Consider the following 19,614-nt stretch of genomic DNA (forward strand, 5'->3'; position numbering starts at 1 on the left):
TGTCTCTGAAGATTCAAGCGGCCCATCTCTCACGGTTGGAGAAAGATTGTTAAACGGAATAGATAAATATGCTTACCCTACGCCTCCAGAGTCACCCCCGAGTGCTTTGCTGGCGGGCAGCTTAACTATCGTTCAAGATAATGATCCGACTCTTCGTGAAGGCTCTGAGCACGCTGCTGGCATGTCAACTGACAGGGAAGGTAGCGCTGCTGCTCTCGTTCAGGAAGCAACCAATAGGGAAGGTGTCGCTGGCGCTCTTATTGGCGAAAATATTGGGGAAGGTAGCGCTGCTGCTCTCAATACGCGTGACTCCATAGACTCCTCTCAGAGGACTCGTGGCAAGCATTTCCTTGAGGCTGGGAGCGCTGTTTCACTCAAGAAGAGTAGGGAAGGTGTCGCTGGCGCTCCTACTAGAACCGTTGATACCGTTTTGACACGATGCCGGGATAAGCTCAATCCCTGGAGAACCGCTTTTCTAGCAGGCACGCGAGATCGTCAGTATAAGGTTAATGATGTCAAATTTGATCACTCCAGCCTTCGAAGGAAGCTGCGCGCTGCCGTTCAGCTTCAGGCTACGATGACTGGAGACATTTATGACCACGAGCGACTCACAAGACAGGTCCTGGGAGGACGACGACTTCAGTCCTTCCTGGTCCGCGATCTTCCGCCGGCTCCAAAGACTCATCGAGATGTGGAGTCTCACCCTTTAGGTCTCCTATTCCAGAAGGCCGAGATAGGTCATCTTGACAGCCATGATCCAGCGGGTTCTTGGACAGAAGTGCCTCAATCGGAGGCCCGAGAAAAGCAGATTCTGGATTGTATGTGGGTATATGTCTATAAAGCTGATAAAAAGGGGAGATTAGTGAAATGCAAAGCACGTCTCGTGGCACGTGGAGATCAAGAGAAGGAAGACGACATGAGGGACACCTACGCTGCCACTCTCGCTGCTAGATCTTTCAGAACACTCATGTCAATATGTGCACGCTTTGGTCTCGAAATAAAAGGATTTGACGCCGTTAATGCCTTTGTCAACGCTAAAATCGATGAAGAAATGTACATGAAAATGCCGCCAGGTTATCGGAAGAGAGGTCTCATCTACCGGATCAATAAAGCCATATACGGGCTTCGCAGGTCACCTCTTCTCTGGCAAGAAGAACTAACTGGCACCCTCAAGGACCTTGGATTCAAGGCCGTTCCTCATGAACCCTGCTGCATGCTTCGCTCTGGGATTATCCTCTTCTTTTACGTTGACGATATTGTACTCGCATATAAGAAGGAACGAGAAGCGGAGGCTAACGAGATTATGGCCCGTCTGCGGAAAAAGTACAATATTACCGGCGGCGAAGACTTGGATTGGTTCCTAGGAATGAGAATAGTTAGGGACCGAGAGAAGAAGCTTATATGGCTCAGCCAGGCCACCTATATCGACAAAATCGCCAAGTTAGTTGACTCACACCAGAACGACGATGTGCCTATGTCACGAGAGGAACTACTCCCATACGAAGGCACTGCTGACTACTCGAGTATTCATAAATACCAACGAAAAGTCGGCTCAATAATGTACGCTGCTGTGAGTACGCGACCTGACGTTGCCTTCGCCGTCTCAAGGCTTGCGAGATTCCTCACCAATCCTGGACCTAAGCACCATAAAGCTGCCGATAAAGTGCTCTCCTATCTCAGACGATTCCGTACATATGCTCTTAAGTTGGGGGGTGGAGACGATTACACTGTGTCAACAGACGCCTCCTTTAGGGATAATACACTTGACCGCAAGAGCTCGCAAGCATACGTTATGACTCTTTTCGGAGGAACGATTGGTTGGCAAGCCAACAAGCAGGATACAGTAACAACATCAACTACGGAAGCCGAATTGTTAGCTCTCGCTCAGGGGGTGAAGGAAGGTAAATATATCCTCCGACTGCTCTTGGAGTTAGATATTCGATTCCAAACACCTACCCTCCACGTTTACTGCGATAACAAACAGACGCTGGGACTGCTTGAGAAAGATGCTCCACGATTGCGTACAAAGCTTCGACACGTTGACATTCACAACCACTGGGTTCGACAAGAGGTACAGAAGGGAGATGTCCAAGTGCACTATATGTCCACAAAAGATATAATCGCCAACGGCCTCACTAAGACACTGAGCAAGCAGGAGCACCAAAAGTTTCTTAAACAAATCGGAGTAGAGAATATCGACAGCTATCTAGCTCCTCAGCAAAAGGATATAGAGAAACTGGATTTCGAGGAACTGCTTTCTCTCAACGACATGCCCGATGACATATGAAGTAATTTCCAGCTTTGCAAGCAGTGCCTTCTGCAGCTGAGGGGGTGTGTCAGATAATCCGGATATCCCAACAAGACAGAGATATCGATGGTATCAATCCTTGGGCATGTATACAATATATTTGGGCCCCTAGATTTCAGCCCAATATTTACCCCTCATGACAGGTCACAAATCATCCCACCAAAAAGGTCTATATGAACCCGGCTTTGGAACCTGATGTATTCAGACAGACAGAGAGAACACAATACACACAATCTTGCTAGTCACTTCTTCTTTTCTTATCCTTGTAAGATACATTCAGGATTGGCCTGGAGTAAACCCGCCAATCCAACAGAATACCCTCCTCAGCCCTATCAGCTCTGCCGAGAGCCTCCGTCACGGCGCCTTGGTGATAGCTTACCGTACGGCTGTCACAACTATTACAGCAAAGAAGCCACTCTCTCCGCGCAGATTTTCTCTTCAAAGTTATTTGTATGATTTGAAGTAGCTAACCTCATGATATAAAAGTTAAAAAAAATAGTTATAATAATATGTATCGTACGATAGAAATTCCTCGATTTGAGGCTATCGGGCGCACTTTAGTAAATATCTGTAGCTGACCCTCCTTCTCGCACCAAATAAACCTGGGAGGCTTGCTGATTTTCTTTCATCTGACTCACCTTGCTGTTTAGCCCAGGGAAGGTCAAAAATAGATGGTGGCGGTGGCGAAGGTGGCCGCTCAGGAATAGACTGAGTAGACTATGGTAATAATAATAGTGGTGATAAGGTATGCAGAGCTGGCGCATGCAACTGCCTCACTTTTTCCTATCTTAATAGAGTCATCCAAGAATCCTCATTCTCCAAGGCGAAACGCTGAATAGTGATGCGCTTAGATGAAGTCTGGATCCAGTCGACAATATGACCCAAAAGATTATAACTAATCTATTGGCTGTGACGTGCTAATTCTCTGACATAAAGACGTATACATTAGATGAAGTAGAGACAAGTCCTTGGTGTAGAATAATGAGCGTACGAACATATGCTATTTTGTATGTGTATTGAAGGTGGCCGGATTGCTTACCGAATACGTTAATCTATTGGTTGTGGCGTGCTGATTCTCTGACACCTACGAATCGTACTATCATATCTTTGCCGATTCTCACTCATTCTCTTCTCGCACCTAGCCTAGGCTGCCTAGCAAACCCCCCTTTACATATAGAGACTCTTTAAATTAGTATGTTTTATTATTTATAGAGTCTTGATAAGTACGAATAGTGTCTGTATTTCCCTTTCGTATAGGTAACCCTCACTGGCTCACCCAACCCAAAATACCATTCCATGGTATTCAAGATAGGTACCCACTTAGGCCTGTTTAGCAAAACCGAGCCGGGGAGATTCAGGAGTGCCGTTATCGAAAATAACATACAGGGTCTTAAGGAAGATGTCGCCGAGAATATTGTAGTCGTGAGGGGTGGGCTGGATACCACCATAGCAAACCGTACCACTTATGACAGCATATTTTATGTATTCAGGCGGAATAACAACGTCGTGTTGACCAATTATAATGGTAAAGGGAGGAATATTCTCCTTGCAATCAAAGACCCATCCACCATGCTGATAAGAATAATAAGCAGTGGCAACATAGGTGTAGTACATGCTGACCATCCAGTCATCAAAGAGGAGAAGACTACTACCAGTATCAACTACAGCCTGGAAGTCGATAAAAGCAGTATAAAAACCAATAGAGAATCCATCCAAAGTAACATTCCAGAATCCCTGGATAGGATCAACAGCCTTATAGATGATTTCCCCAGTGTATTTCTGACTATCAATATAGCCAAAGTCGAAGGTACCAGCAGCACGGTGCTTAAGGTAAGCAGCAAAGACAGGGATATCAAGGCTCTCCTTAACATTCTCATAAAAAGTATTCTGTGGTGTAGGTTGCACCGTATTTAACCGAGGGAAGGCCAATCCCATAACACCATCTAATACATCTCTAAAGATTATCTTTTGTGAAGTGAGGTAGTCGGCAACCTCGATAGCCTGGTGAGGGTATGTAACATTACTGACCTGAATTTTATCTTTATATACTCTACCTCCTGCAGTACTGCCATCACCATATTTAATATGCCAATAATGATTCGGCAGTTCGACACCAGTGATAGGATCATAGGTACGAGGTCCAGCAGTAGGGGTTTGTCTAATCTTAACCCACCTATATTAGTTAGTTTTTATATATGTAAATATAGAGAATAGAGGTATATACATATCGGAAGAACCAGTATCAAGATCCACTAATAACTCGTTATTACCAACTCTAATAAGAGAAAGGTATGCAGCATCATTGAAACAGGGATCAGCAATAACAGAGCCAGCCTGACCAGGGTTACCAGACCTAGCGGCTAAGGTGAGATAATCAGGAATATTAACACCATATTTGGTATAAGCCCAGGCGTATTTAGCAGCTGGGTGCACACAAGAAACATTAATAGGAACTTGGTTGATAGAGAAACTACTACCAAGGGTAGGGGCAGAAGTAGCGAGTGCCAAGAGGGCCAAGGCAGAGACAATGGTCTTATGGTTAACCATTTTGACAGAGATAGGATTAAAATTATTATAATAATAAAGAGAAGAATAAGCCGATTAATTGAGTGAACTTAACTTGATCTTATACCTTTTTAATTTTGATCCTGAGGATGATTTACGCTTGGCCGTGGGCCATGGAAGTGATGGTGGAGTGTTTCTTTCAGACCATGTCACCATTGCTAGAGGTATGGATAGTAATCGCAGTGGTGGTGGTTACACGATTGACTTTGACGCTGATAATGGGTCTATTGAAGTGGACAAGCGTCTTGCTCAGGCTCCGGCAGATGGGATGGAGAAATTGTAGGGGCATATCTTGGAGGAGATTTAACTGGCTACAGCCTACAGGCAAAATTTTTGCTCATCAACTCTAGTTGATTGCCGTAATGTGCATATCTAACGAGAAATATGATCAAATATCCTCAGCCTTTTGTTTAATTAACTAGTTAGTTAACTACTTGTTGGTGTATTTACGTAATTTAATGCTATACATGTATTATCATGACTCGTGTGATATAACTGAAGTGATTAGTCTGTACATATCACCGGATACCATAGACAAATCACAAATATAGAGCTGGCACTTGGTTTGGTTGGTTAGGTTTTTCTTGGTGGGCTTGGGGTTGGGTTCTGGTTAATGCTAAGACTGACTGGTTGGGTGAAACAAGCTTTCTGTCCTCGCGACGCTCGACCGGTGGACGATTTTTAATCATATGAAAATCGAAAATCTTCTGATTGGTGTTTCAGATCCCTGCCTAATTCAGTTAGCTCTCGCCTAATTAGGTTAGCGTATCCTCAATACGGTTAGCATTTTCAATAGTTCGGTGGTGGGGATTGGTTGTTTCGTTTGTATATATCATCCTCGAATCGGCCAATCAGAGCGCGCTATTTGGAGGCCTCAGAATATCTTCATATATGAGCCTTACTCGATTCCTCTTTTTCTTCTCTTCTTCGCCTCTCTACAGCCTCATATTTTACACCTGGTGGCCCGTTTTTTTTTTATCAATTTGAATAGCTTACGGTTCTGCAGCGTTGCTGTTTTTATTACAATACGATATATCAGCCGCTGAGGAGCTTTTCAGTAGTAAGAATGAGGTTCGTCACGCAGTTTGTGATAAGGATTTGGAGGCATTGATTTATAGTAAGTCAAGTAGTCCAATCATCAGCTCACTTTACAGTCATCTGCACGACTGTTAGCAATCATATTCTAAAAGCAATTACTAACTATTAACTTAGATTCCACAGAAAACCCCGCCAGTGAATTCAGAAGCTCATTTAATAGCTCTACGATGATATACTCAATGCGAGCGGTATGCATTATATCCGCACTCTTCAATTGAAATACATCTTTGACTGATCACGTCACCGGCCTCTACAGCTGGTTCTCAGATTATGACAAAACATTTATAAACACCAAGGACTGCCAAAAGAGAGACATTCAAATCTCTCAAACCACTGATACGTGCTCTATAATCTGGTAACAGAGGGCATGATTGAAATGGTCAGACCGGTTAATGAGAATGCTACTCTGTCCGCAAACAACGTCAACGGATTCATGTCTTCCATCCTAGTCTATGGCGGGAAAACAACGAAACAATTGGCGCCGAACAGTTTCCTGGCTTCCAGCTTTATTATTTGGCTGGTCTTAACGGACTGACAGCTTCCTGTGCAACAGCCTTGACTCAGACCATCTACTCCTGTGCTGACAATTTTCTACAATACTAGTCACCAATGGTGGGCAGATCTACCGGCAATATCACAATGACTGATCTCCTATGTGACAGCAGCTGTGGAGCAATTCTTAAAAGTTGGTTCGACAACGTCGCGTCCAACTGTGCAAACCAAGCCATTGGTGGCGATACACCTCCGACCTTACTGGGCGGATATATCTGGGATGGATATAACCAAACGTGCCTTAAGGACCCGACGACCGGTGATTATTGTACGGGTAAGTTGTCCTTGCTCGTTCCTAGATAGAGAATATCCATTGGATATCTTCGCTAACTAGGTTAACTAAGTAGTTATCATATTAGGAATTGCTTATATACCGGTAAGCCATAGCTCATACAAAGTATTTCCTATATAGATGGTTTTGGGGTGGGCTGTCCACTTCCCTCGTTCACACCGTTCAATGTAAGCAGTTCTAATTAACTATAAAGTTTACTGTAACTACTTATAGAGCTTTTATAGCTACCAATATGCTTATAGGCCAGGTTCACAACATGGGCTACATTATGGCAAACCCTAATACTCACGCACCTTCTATCTCGGTCATACCGTAAAATGGGTTTGAAGGGTCGTAGGGCCACTTGCGGATAATGATATCGCCGCCAATGTAGTTGCTGAAGTTTGCAACGGTATGGGTCTAGTCATAATTAAGTTAGCTATCTGTCCTAAGGAGGGGGGGTCTTCGTATCTTGTTAATAGTGGAATAAAGTAGGGACAGTACCATGTCATATGTGCAAACAGCATCGTTAGGGCTAAACTTCTTAATATTTACCACGGTATCGAGGTCATAGTCGATCTCGACCTGTTGAACGGTCTGCGAAACTGGATTTCGTATGAAGTAGTTTTGCGGGGCAATAACTACAGTAGATTGGGCATTCTGGTTGTTCCGTTAGGCACAAGTTCTTTCTGGCTCGGCGACCATCGATAAAGGCAGTATGTATAGAGAATGAGAAAAAGGAAATTCGTACCGTGAAGACGGTGTTGGGAAGATCCTGGGTGTCAGGAACATGGTGCATGCCTAAGTTAAAGTAGCTAAAGGATCCAAATCAGCTTTGGTTCTGTTTGATCAAACAAAAGAGAAAGGTGGGCGAAGCAAAACCCCCGCTTCTGTCGTGGTGTTTAGAAAGGACTCACATCACCAGATCCTCCTGCTCAAGAGACTCGCCATCAAAAAACTTCTCAAAGTCGACAACCGGGCGGGCCGTGTCTAACGAGCTGAAGGCGTACACGCTTCTTGGTTCTGTGTCCTTTTGCTGCACAGCGTATAGGTGGTGGGTTGCCCAATTGACGCTGTTCTTCAGATTTGTTGAATTTATGACCGTAAGATGAGCTGTGTTTGCAGTTCCCGGAGTAATGCGATATCCTGGATACTCGCCGAACCTGTTGGGTTTATCCCGATTCACCACTGCGTAGGTGGCTGCACCGTTAGGAGCCCACATGATCTTTGAGTCATCCTCGCTCTCGATGAATGTCTTAGACACTTTCATTGTATTCCGCGGCTGACCGTCTGACCAGGGGTAACTGTGAAGGCAGGACTGTTAGCTATGTCGTAAGTGGTTTGTTTATAGTAGGTACACTCACACTTCGGTGGTTGGAATGACTTCGAGCTTCATTAGACTATTTTTCGTGCCGTGAATGTCTAAGTCGAGCTTGTAATTTAGTACGTGGTCGTGCATGGAGCCCGAGACGGTGTCGTGGATGTGGAAGCCATAATCGCTGTTGGCGGCCCAAAATGCAGCGGCAATGTAACCGGAGGCACGCACCGTGACGTGGATCGACCCATCATAGAAAAAGGCGTATTCAAACATGTAGTCGTAATTACCGAGGGTACTCACGCTGCGGACGACGAGATGAATATTCTTGGCTGTATAGACGTAGTTGTTTGCGGTATGGCGTGCCACCGGGTAACCTGCGTCCATTTCAAATATGCAGATGCTGTTTTGGTGCGATCGTCTCTCCTCACGCCAGTAGAATGACGTATTTAAGTACGTTGCGTACGCAGGGCAGTCATATCCATTGACCAACTCGAACGCATTCGGACCGAATCCGTAGTAAGAGTCAAGAAATGAGAGAGCTGACTGGCCTGGGTTAGACCCTGCATAGTGTGCCATCGCCTCCTGCATACCCAGTTCGTACACAATGCGTTCGCCGTTGAATTTGATATCGAACAGTCTCATTCCGGTATCGCGGGTAAAGGTGAGAAAGAACGAGAAACCCACTGAGGTATGTTAGTCAAACTGTACATGAATCTACAAATGCCACTGGTAGACACGTACTCCATTCAATATAGGTTTCTTCCTTATCCACTCCAAAACGGGGACCGGCTGGTTGGACGCTCACTGGCGGTGGAGTGTCATCGCGTAAGTGCATAGGGCTTGTTGGAGAGGTCGCCCCCCAATCTCCATCAGCGCTCGGCGTGAAATACTGAAAGGTGCCGTTGTAGAAAGCGGACCGAAAGTCGTCCGTAGTCTTGTAAAACTCTCCGTTGTAGTACCATCCCAACACAGACCATTTTGAAGGGTCTCGACCAGTCAGATCAGTTCGAACAGCCAACCCACTCCGCAAGAGCGAACCAGTACCGTAGATGTCCGTAGGAGACGTCGTATACTCATTCCAGGTGGTAACTGCGCCGGTGACATCATCAATCCAGAGAGGGTCGCTTGGCCCGAGACCCAGAAAATCGCCTGGTGAGTTTGTAAAAGTCTAGATCAAGGTGTCAGTCATTTGTGCCCACATGAGCTGACCTGAGGAGGAAGTCATGCTGACCCCATTGAACATCTCCATTAGAATATCCTCTACTGATTTAGAGACGTTTGCTAGGAAATCTCCATACGCCCCCGCATCAGCGTTGTAGATCCGTTGTCTTCCGACGCCCTTATTGAAAGGATAGTTCAGCGGTTGCACAGTTGTCTTTTTTGATATTGGTAATGGGCCAATGATGTATTCTTGCAAATATGGCTCTAGAGTGGCCTGGAACTGGAGCGTCGCTGTTGCGTATCGCAGCGGCTTGGACCCCTCGCCGTTCAGGTAAGGAAGTGCATCAGTCTTGTTGGGTTGCAACACCTGTACAAGCACGATGACATTGTCCCAACTAAGATGATATCAGCATACCGGACAAAGAAATGACATAGAGGGGTAACGCGCCTGGTTGCATTGGTGTTGGCTGTGAGGTTAAGCTCCGGTCGCTCATGGAGGAACTTTGTCACGGCGGCAGCCTCATCGGCGGTCAGTGCTGCAAAGATGTTTTCAAGTGGTGCCTTAGTTGTCAATAAGGTACCAGAGTTGCAGGACTCAGTTGCGTTTTTGTGACCGTGATGATTATGCCAAGCGTCCTTCATGGAGAAGGGCTTCACTCCTGGCATGAAGTTCTTCATATTGAACGGCGAAGCAGAAGCGATTACTGCTAGACCACCGAGGGTCAGGAGGCCTGGTGAGAGAATCCTCATCTTTCCTTTGCTGCGCCTCTCCTAGGATCTTCTTCAACACTAGGTATGGTTCACTAGGACGGTGACAGAACGAAATAGTTGCCTACAATTGAGGGTGGTTGCTCATTCTTATGCATTTTCGTTTCCTCAAGACTCGGAACTGGGGCTCGGAACCGGGGCTTCTGACGAACATCATTGAACAAGCCGAGTACCCACCGAATCAAGAGCGAGATAAGTATGATCTCGTAGATAGGTCGACATTGTTCAACCCAGCATGTCATAGAAACTGTCACTGCTTCCTATCTGCATCGCTATAGATGCTCCAGGTTATACTTCGTAGACATCTGGGGCGATAGTGCTAAGGTATATCGCTAGCGGTGATAGGCGGTCTGATGACAACTCCGATATCTCCGGTGATTTTATGAGGGGTAATCTTCAAGAATCTTCGCTTAAACTCTGCAACTAGTTGTGACTAGTGGCTAGGCGCTTGGCTGGCATTGATAAGCGCGCTCTCGGAACAATGCTCGGAATTCTCAGGGCAGATAAGGAGAGGGTTGTTTATTATTGGTCCCCACGCAATGTTGTCCGTGACTCCCGCAGTACGACGATGTGGCGAAAATGCTCAGGGCGACACACATTCGGTACCAATCAATCTCCAAAGCCGAGTCTCCTTCCAAAGGCTTTCTTTCCATCGCCTCAAGGGAACTTGATCTCTCGTTGTCTCTCTACGTACTGGCTCCACGCAGCACATACACTAATTCGCATCATAGCAACGCCGCTACTCGGCCAGCATGCCCCAGACCAGAGATCTTTATCACAGGCGTGGCATCACGCGGGGCAGGACTGGCTGTCTAGTGTGTCGCCTACGCCGGAAAAAATGTGATGAGGACAAACCCATTTGTAGGGGTTGCGCACGGAATTCACTGATCTGTCGATGGCCGTCACCGCAGAATGAAAAATTTCACAGCGACGCCACATCCTGGCGACAAACTCTTCCAGCAGTCGCGGAACAACCACACTCAGCCCGAGAAGACTGGATCCCGGGTTCTCATACAAGCAATCCAACAAAACGACCACCTACATATACAGTGGGTCGGCTCCTTTGCGGCCTCTCTTCCAAGCCCAAGCTCCTACAGACCGAAGTGGGTTCGCACCTCTTCCAGCATTTCCTGGAGCTAGTTGCCTTGAAGTTGTCCAGCCGCAACGATCCTGAAAATCCATGGCTCACTCTTTTCGTCCCGCTAGCTATGGCGGATGACCTGATTATGTCAACGCTCTTGGCCCTGGGTGGTGCCAGTCTGTGCACTTATTCCAGACACGCTCTTAAGCAGGCATGCACCTTCTATGCCGTCATATTGAGGAGTATGAAACACAGGATGACGGAACTCGTACAAGGCAATTTTTCGCATCTAGTGAACACCTTAGTAACAGCGATAGCATTGTCCATATTCGAGGTAGCTATTTCTACTCGCCCCATTCACGTTCACCAACCGACTGTTAATTGTCGGACGCTGATGTGGATACTAGACTATGATTGGAGACTCCCGAGGTGTACTTCTGTACCACCTTCAGGCGTGCCGTGAACTTCTCCAACTAAGCCATAGGAAGAGCATTACCATCGACCCGGCCGTGCTTGCATTTATTCTGGAATTATATCTATACACCTCTGCTGTAGGGACAACATTCGTCTTCGACGACCGCCCGGCTAAGCTCACCTTTGACGCGGGGTACGACTGGTTACAATCGCTGCGTTGTGGTTCAAGGGGGTACGGGTTTATGGTAGGACACGCTGGCAAGCTCATTCAGCTGCTTCCTCGCTTAGGGCAAACTGTTGGCCGTTGGATCAGCCAGGACTGTGACCTCGAATCCTCGAACACAGATGAAGCATTTCTCTCCTTTCAAACCGAACTCCGGAGCTGGGTGCCATCTTACGACCAGGATACCAAGATACCTAACCTTTCTGACACAATCTCCGACAGGTCAGAGCCTCCATCCATCTTAAGGCGATGGCATCATGAAGCACAGGTGGTTGCTAACATATACCATCAAGCCCTACTAGCTTTGCTTTATACGGGTCGACATGGTAGGCGACCGCCTGACGAAGCCCTGTTCACACTGATCGACCCTTTGATAGAAGAGTTCTTGCGTCTGAGGGCAACTCTTCCCCAGGAGTCGCCTGTCTGGTCGATGATGCTATGGCCAACGGTCATGATCGGCTCGTGTATGCGCCATCCAGGCCACCGAATGCTAATTACGGACAAGAGCTGTTATATGGTAACAGTGCTAAATGCGTTCAATGCCTTACAACAGATATGGGATGATGAACAAGAGACAGTATTTGGCATCGTTGGGCTTTCTATGTTCTGTACGAGGCAAAAGACAACTTTGTGTCTCATCTGAAGGATTCTTCAAGCTGCTAATAAAAAAGAACACTGCCTTGATTCACACAGTATTATAACACCCATGCCCAACCTACGTGACCATGCTGTGACGCGATGATGAGTTACGTGTGGTGGATTTTACAATATGTCAAGGTGTACAACCAATAAGTCGATGCCACCTTTTAAGTCGGTGACAGGCACGCCTTCAATTTGACAAAAAGCCTCCCTCGGGTAATTCTACCGAAATATGGGTTCCTTCTGGACGAACACGCGTCTAGTTGGTTTCAACTTGAAGACGGGCCAGATCGGAGAATTTAAAATTCGTAGTAGAAACTATTCAATAGAAGCGGAGCGATGATACAGTCATAAATTTCCTGTATTTGTGTGATAGGCGCTCCCCTAATCATATGCAAGCACCTGTTGAATGTACTAACTTATTACTGTAAAGCCGTAAAATAACTACATTTCTATCTGAAGAAAGGAGATCCTTGTCACCAGTGACCGCGTTTCGGCCTCCAGGGCCAACATCGGCCAATATCGTGAGCTAACCGAGCCAATCACCAACCCCGTCCCAGACGAATTCCAACCCGCGGGCACAGGTGGCTCCAAGTGTGTTGCGAACAGTTTCGTGCGCATGCAGCATGAGGATTTTACCACCGATATCGTTCAGCTCTGACCCAATCGACTGGACCCGCCCCCGGAGTTCCGAGCCCGTGGGGCCGAGCAGCCTCCCCTCCGCATGACCGACGTCGATAAGCTCGGTAATCAAATCTGCTGCTGACGGTGTGACGGATGGATCCATTGTACGGCCCAACGCGCGCTTAGCTCGGTATAGAGCCGCATGGCCATAGAGGACGAGTCGACCGTCCTGGCGCTTCGCGATCCGATACTGTCGAAATATCTCGCTGATAGAGTTGAGCTGTTTACAAGGCGGTTGCTGCTCATCTCCCTCGTGGGTGACGACGTCGCAGCTGCGGAAGCCGGCAGTCTGGTCATCTTGCAGCACTTTATACAGCAGTTCGCTGATAGCTGTCGAACAGTACACTAACCCAATGGGGAATTAGCGAAGCCAAGGAAAACACCGAGATCTGGTTGATGGCAAGAGTATCAAATTTCTCATACACGACCATATATCGGCTGATAACCGGCATCAAATTGGGCATACTAATGGGCATCTGGAGGCAATGTTTGAAGGCATGGAGACCATGGGATGGCAAAATATCGGTTCTTCTATGCTAAGATTTTACATATAAAAAGGATCCAAATCCCTAGCTAGATATGTTTTAGAATGTGTGCATCAATATCAATTATTACCAGTCCCTATCGTTCCTCTTGTTTACCAGCCGGATTAGTATTAGCGTCAAATCCATCCGTCAATAGCTGCCTTGTCCAGAACGAGGATCTCTTCGCTGCCCCACTGATCGGACAAGTAGTCAAAGTCCGCCTCGCTGACGCTGTCGATGACCGGGGCAAGGCCATCGGTCGCAGCGGTCGCCTTACCGATCTCAGCGACTTTCGTATGCAGGCGAAGGGGTGACGGACAGCACTGATGGAGAGGCTTCTAAGTCATTGGTCACACTGGTAGAATTGTTTGAGGTTATATCCGGCCGCTGAAAGTCCCAGCTTAAATATAGGAGTAAGCGTATATGTAGACCCTTTATACGATATGATGCCCTTGCTTTTGTTGATCGTAATTTCTCCCCCCTGCACCCTGGAGTAACAGGTCACATCTCCCGTACTTGGCTACATGAGCAAGTCAAGGATCATCTTCCTCTCCACTCTGTGCAAACCGATCTTGAAGACGATAACGAGAATCTCCAACCACCCAATAACTCGTGAATCACTATCGTTCATGCAGTGGTACCCGCGTCGTCGTACAACCTGCGTTACTCCAATCTTCGTCATTGCTAGCACATCTAAAACAAATGGAGCTATATCGGGAGTGGGATTGTTCCATAATGGGAAACAGCTCAGGACAAATTCCGCAACCTCGTAGAGAACCTATAAGCGAGGTTGAAAGTCAGGGAACCGCCATGTATATCCGCACTCCCTTATAACCGCTGGGATTCGTGCCAGCATTTTCCGGAAGTACTTATTCTGTGCGGCGCTTCGTGGGACTTGCGGCATACAAGTCCAGTCTAGCCAAATATAAGACCATTCTAGCTTGTCAAGGTCCTCACAATCCAATCGGAAATCTTCTCCATTTGGATCGGGATGTTCTGGAGTACGCCAATAGTGACTCACAAAGAAACAGTCTTGCTTGTTCACAAATCCCGGTGTGACAGGCAGGAGAATGTATTCTTCTAGCCGATCTGGTTCCCATTTCATGAAAGTGTCTTGCTGCGAAAACGATCGTCTGAGCTAGAAAAACCAGTACAACGTGTTATGTTCAAAAAGGCCATCGACAGACCTAAGTCTCCTTAGCCCGCTGGAAGCCCTGTCAAACTCGCGCTGCTTTTCTTTTGGGTCCTCATAGTAAGCCAGTGAATCCCAGGCAGTGATACTTCGTTCGACTAGAGACTTGAAAGAAGAAGAACCAGATGCTCCTGTAATTGCTTAATTATCATTCCTATTATTCAGGGAGACAAGCTGGTCCTACCTTTGCTAGGAGTATCACTTATGATATCTCCGTGAGTCGGTGCCATAACGGAAGGGACTTGATCCTCTCCTGGCAAAAGGATGACTAAATATACAAATTGTTCCTTTCGACTTGGCGTAAGTTAGTTACACCGAGAATCCTGGAGGAAATAACCGTAGCAGCCAGCGACCCACAACCAGCGGCTGTGGGGGCTCAATACAGCCGCCCGGCCGGCAGGACCCATTCTGCCGCATTGGCCCAGGCGTTCGTGACTCCGAGAGCGGTTGACTGACTAACGCCAAATCAGGCAAGCTGGTGATAAACAATTTAATTATATTGCCTATTCCTTTTGTAGACTAGCACCCATCTGGGTAATCGGATTCACGCTTGTCTAACTATACGGGAAATCACTGAAAAGGCCAGAGAGAGGCAAAGTGACCTGTTTCGACTGTCATTTCGAAAATTCGACTGTCATTACAACAGCCGGTTCGACGACCAGCTGGGGATGGAGGAGCCGGCAACAACGCGCTCGGGACGCGTCGTAATGCCCTCAACAAGGGCCCGAGAGGCCTCGGGTAGCGACAATATCAGCGCCGTTAGAACGTCCAAGAAATCAATGACCCAAGTGGAATTAACAGCGGTAAAGAAAGCCGCTGGCCTTATTGAGGAGAAACAGAGCGGAAAAGATGGAAACAGGGACATGCTTAAAAAGATAGGCCAGTACCTAGAAAGCACCTACCAAGAGGTTAAAGGACTGAAAGAAGCCCTTATCAAACAAGAGATGATGATCAAGGAACAGTCTGAAATGATCCGGGAACAGAGCAATACAATTCAAGCGCTGCAGACCCAAGTAGAAGCAATCCGAAGCCAAGCTACAGAAGATTACAAGCAACTCCAGGAACAGCTAGACACTGTCGCAAGTACTCCGGCTATGACAACATACGCGGCTGTAGTTGATAGACAGCCCAGTCATCAACAGGATACACAGCTAGTACCCCTAGCCCGTCCTACATTAGTTAATACGCTATTCTGCACAATCGACACGTCCCGGGTCGGAGAACAAGACAAAGCGAAGACCCAGATAGCCAATATAAGACAACAGATCGAAAAAGAGATGCGTGGGAATGAGGAAACAGAAAACTGGCGGTGTGCAGCAATGATCAAGGACCCAAAAACTGCAGACCGGATCAAGGTGGTTTGCAGACATGAAGACGAGATGCAGCAGATCAAAGAAGCCGCCCAAAAGATTGAGATACCAGGAATAAGAATCCTACGAAACCAGCTATATCCGGTCAAAATCGACAATGCTAACCGGACAGCAGTATTAGATGCAGATGGAAATATCTTATCAGGGACAGCCGAAATCCTGGGGAAAGAAAATAACGTCAGCATTGCTAAGATCTCTTGGCTTAGCAAAAAAGACTCCAACAAAGCATATGGATCTATGGTAATATACGTTACCAAAGCGACGGAAGCCAGACGTCTGATAGAAGGCAACTATTTTGATATAGCAGGAGAATCCGCATATACTCGGGTCTTTGAACCACAAACAGGACCTGCTCAATGTTATAACTGCCAAGAGATGGGGCATAAGGCCTTTTCCTGCAAGAAGGCTCAAACCTGCGCTAGATGTGCAAATAAGGGACATCATCACAGCACCTGCCAGGATACAATTCTAAAGTGTGTTCCCTGTGGAGGGCCTCATGAGTCATTCAGCAAAAACTGTCGAATACGCCTTATACAGTCTCATGCATAGATCATTTCGCGTACTACAACTCAATGTGGGCAAAAGAGATATGATACAACAAAGCTTAATGAACGATAACGAAATTAGAGATTATGGAGCGATAGCAATATCCGAGCCATACGCGCGGATGATTGAGAAGACAATGATAACAAGCCCAATGGGACACAGCTACTGGACTAAGATGACACCCACGGAGAGACATGAAGGAAGATGGCCAATCCGGAGCATGCTATGGGTTCGGAGCGACATTGAGGCAGAACAGATCCCAGTAAAATCCTCAGATCTGACAGCTGCGATACTATAATTTCCAGATAGGGCAGTACTGGTGGCCTCAGTCTATGTGGAGGGGAATAATGAGGAAGCACTAATATCTACAACTAGGCTACTACATAGCCTAGTGGTAGATATACGGGGAAGAGATGGAAAACGGATGGATGTTCTAATTATGGGAGACTTCAATCGGCATGACCAACTCTGGGGCGGAGACCAAATATCTCCAGTAAGACAGGGGGAGGCTGATGCTTTAGTTGACTATATGACCGAACACTCACTCCACAGCCTTCTACCAAGAGGCACAAAGACATGGCATTCAGGGGATACAGAAACAACGATCGACTTAGTCTTAGCATCGACGGAGCTAGCAGAAGAGATGGTTAAATGTGGCATACACTATACAAACCATGGATCAGACCACCAAGCTATTGAAACAGAGTTTGATATATCAGTCCCGGATCGACCTACCACTGAGAGATTGCTCTGGAAGAACGCGCCTTGGACAGAAATTAGAGCTAGAGTCACTACCAGCTTACAAGGGGTTCCCCTGGACGGCTCAGTCCAGCTGCAGACGGATCGCCTGATGATAGCGGTCACAGAAGCAGTCTCAAAACTTACACCAAAGGCAAAACCCTCACCATACGCGAAACGATGGTGGACGACAGATCTAACGCAGCTTCGCCGTATATACACATACTGGAGAAATCAGGCTAGATCGCGGCGTAGAGCAGGATGTATAATCCATGAGCTCGAACAACAAGCACATAAAGCGGCAAAAGAATATCATGATGCAATCCGGAAACAGAAGAAGATACACTGGGAAGATTTCCTTGCTAATGATGCAAATATATGGCAGGCAACTAAATATCTAAAACCTAATAGTAGCTCATTCAGCGACAAAATACCACCATTGGTAAAGGCAGATGGATCTACTACCAAAGATAAAGGAGAGCAGATGAAAGAGTTGCTTGCTACATTTTTCCCACCATTACCGACGAGAATAGAAGATGAGGGAACTCGGCCACAAAGAGAGCCGATACACATGCCTGATCTCACTATGGAGGAGATTGAACGAAAAGTCTTTGAAGCTAAGCCATGGAAAGCACCCGGAGAGGATGGCCTCCTAGCAATGGTATGGAGGCAGCTCTGGCCAGTGGTCAAAGAAAGAGTATTCCGTATCTTTCAGATATCACTTCAAGATAGCGATCTCCCTTCCCAATGGAGAAATGCTAAGATTATACCGCTAAAGAAGCCGGCCAAGAAAAATTACGCGCTGGCTAAAGCATGGAGACCAATATCATTGCTCTCCACGTTGGGTAAAATACTGGAAGCGGTCGTCGCGGAAAGAATATCATACGCTGTCGAAGAGTTCGGCCTGCTGCCTATAAACCACTTTGGAGCAAGGAAGAGGCGCTCGGCAGAACAGGCACTTCTATTATTGCAAGAAGAGATCTATAAGGCCTGGAGAAATAGGAAGGTACTAAGCCTGGTCAGTTTTGATGTCCAAGGGGCATATAATGGAGTCTTCAAAGAGAGACTGCTGCAGAGACTCAAGGCAAGAGGAATACCTGACCAAATAGTTCGATGGATTGATGCTTTCTGCTTAAGACGCACAGCAAACATCCTGGTTAATGGATCTATAAGCGAACAACGGGAGCTACCACAGGCAGGCTTACCACAAGGATCACCACTGTCCCCAATACTATTCCTGTTCTTTAATGCGGATTTAGTACAACACAGGATAAGTGCCTCCAGAGGAGCAATTGCATTTGTGGATGACTATACGGCATGGGTATTAGGCCTATCAGCAGAAGCAAACCGGGCTAGCATACAAGCCATAATCGACAGAGCCTTGGATTGGGAAAGACGAAGCGGGGCAACATTTGAATGTAATAAAACGGCCATAGTTCACTTCACCCGGACGGCAAGCCGTTCAAGCAGCATACCATTCTTGATTAAAGGCGAAATAGTCGAACCAAAGGAAAGTGCAAAGATTTTAGGAATAGTGATGGATTCCCAGCTACGGTTCAAGGAACATATTGCCAATGCTGCTACTAAAGGACTCACGGCAGCCATGGCGCTGAGAAGGCTAAAGATGACTTCCCCACGGTCAGCAAGACAACTATTTAAAGCTACAGTAGCTCCAGTGACAGACTACGCTTCTAGTGTCTGGATGCATGCCTGTGGAGCAAGGGGAATATAATATTTAAACAGAATACAGAAACATGGAGCTATTGCAGTAACGGGGGCCTTTCAGACAGTAGCAACTGCTGTGGCTGAGGTAGAAGCAGGCATCCAGCCGTTCCACAATCGACATATGGAGAAAGCTATAAAACTACACATCGACATCCAAACACTACCTGAATCAAACCCCCTAGTCAAACTAAAGACTATCACAACCCAGAGGTTCAGGTCTCCGCTATAGAGGATAGCTCGAGCCCTAGAGACAACAACAACAACCGAGCGGATAGAAACTATCCAAGCATTCACAATATCACTATGGACAGCGCGTATACAAACGATACACGAAAAAGACGGGGAACAGACCATTTAAATTGCTAAGAAGGCAATTGGTATCCTAATTGCCACAAGTGCATCTGCTAGATCCGGAATAGTGGGTATAGGAGGCTATA

The 19,614-nt window shown here is 46.7% G+C and overlaps 6 protein-coding genes across 6 annotated transcripts; 3 read left to right on the forward strand and 3 right to left on the reverse strand.

Moving 5' to 3' along the window:
- Window positions 1-3,628: 3,628 nt before the first annotated feature.
- Window positions 3,629-4,855, reverse strand: EYB26_002385 (uncharacterized protein; the record flags this gene model as incomplete). Its single annotated transcript, XM_054261690.1, has 2 exons — window positions 3,629-4,481; window positions 4,533-4,855. 2 exons carry the CDS (start codon window positions 4,853-4,855, stop codon window positions 3,629-3,631), a joined length of 1,176 nt encoding a protein of 391 aa, XP_054117665.1.
- A 2,245-nt stretch (window positions 4,856-7,100) lies between these two features.
- EYB26_002386 (uncharacterized protein) lies at window positions 7,101-10,023 on the reverse strand (the record flags this gene model as incomplete). The annotated part of the gene is made up of 8 exons (XM_054261691.1): window positions 7,101-7,214; window positions 7,299-7,454; window positions 7,546-7,609; window positions 7,712-8,098; window positions 8,159-8,795; window positions 8,854-9,280; window positions 9,344-9,668; window positions 9,722-10,023. 8 exons carry the CDS (start codon window positions 10,021-10,023, stop codon window positions 7,101-7,103), a joined length of 2,412 nt encoding a protein of 803 aa, XP_054117666.1.
- A 597-nt stretch (window positions 10,024-10,620) lies between these two features.
- On the forward strand, window positions 10,621-12,089 carry EYB26_002387 (uncharacterized protein; the record flags this gene model as incomplete). The annotated part of the gene is made up of 4 exons (XM_054261692.1): window positions 10,621-10,856; window positions 10,970-11,456; window positions 11,530-11,981; window positions 12,053-12,089. The coding sequence occupies 4 exons, from the start codon at window positions 10,621-10,623 to the stop codon at window positions 12,087-12,089; spliced, it is 1,212 nt and encodes a 403-aa protein (XP_054117667.1).
- An 838-nt stretch (window positions 12,090-12,927) lies between these two features.
- On the reverse strand, window positions 12,928-15,028 carry EYB26_002388 (uncharacterized protein; the record flags this gene model as incomplete). Its single annotated transcript, XM_054261693.1, has 5 exons — window positions 12,928-13,427; window positions 14,174-14,384; window positions 14,628-14,739; window positions 14,794-14,929; window positions 14,983-15,028. 5 exons carry the CDS (start codon window positions 15,026-15,028, stop codon window positions 12,928-12,930), a joined length of 1,005 nt encoding a protein of 334 aa, XP_054117668.1.
- A 477-nt stretch (window positions 15,029-15,505) lies between these two features.
- On the forward strand, window positions 15,506-16,717 carry EYB26_002389 (uncharacterized protein; the record flags this gene model as incomplete). Its single annotated transcript, XM_054261694.1, has 1 exon — window positions 15,506-16,717. One exon carries the CDS (start codon window positions 15,506-15,508, stop codon window positions 16,715-16,717), a length of 1,212 nt encoding a protein of 403 aa, XP_054117669.1.
- Window positions 16,718-17,153: 436 nt separating this feature from the next.
- Window positions 17,154-19,184, forward strand: EYB26_002390 (uncharacterized protein; the record flags this gene model as incomplete). Its single annotated transcript, XM_054261695.1, has 2 exons — window positions 17,154-18,113; window positions 18,185-18,214. 2 exons carry the CDS (start codon window positions 17,154-17,156, stop codon window positions 18,212-18,214), a joined length of 990 nt encoding a protein of 329 aa, XP_054117670.1.
- Window positions 19,185-19,614: the final 430 nt, after the last annotated feature.

Source organism: Talaromyces marneffei, chromosome 2 (genome assembly GCF_009556855.1).
Source record: "Talaromyces marneffei chromosome 2, complete sequence".
In the NCBI taxonomy this organism is placed as follows: Eukaryota; Fungi; Ascomycota; class Eurotiomycetes; order Eurotiales; family Trichocomaceae; genus Talaromyces; species Talaromyces marneffei.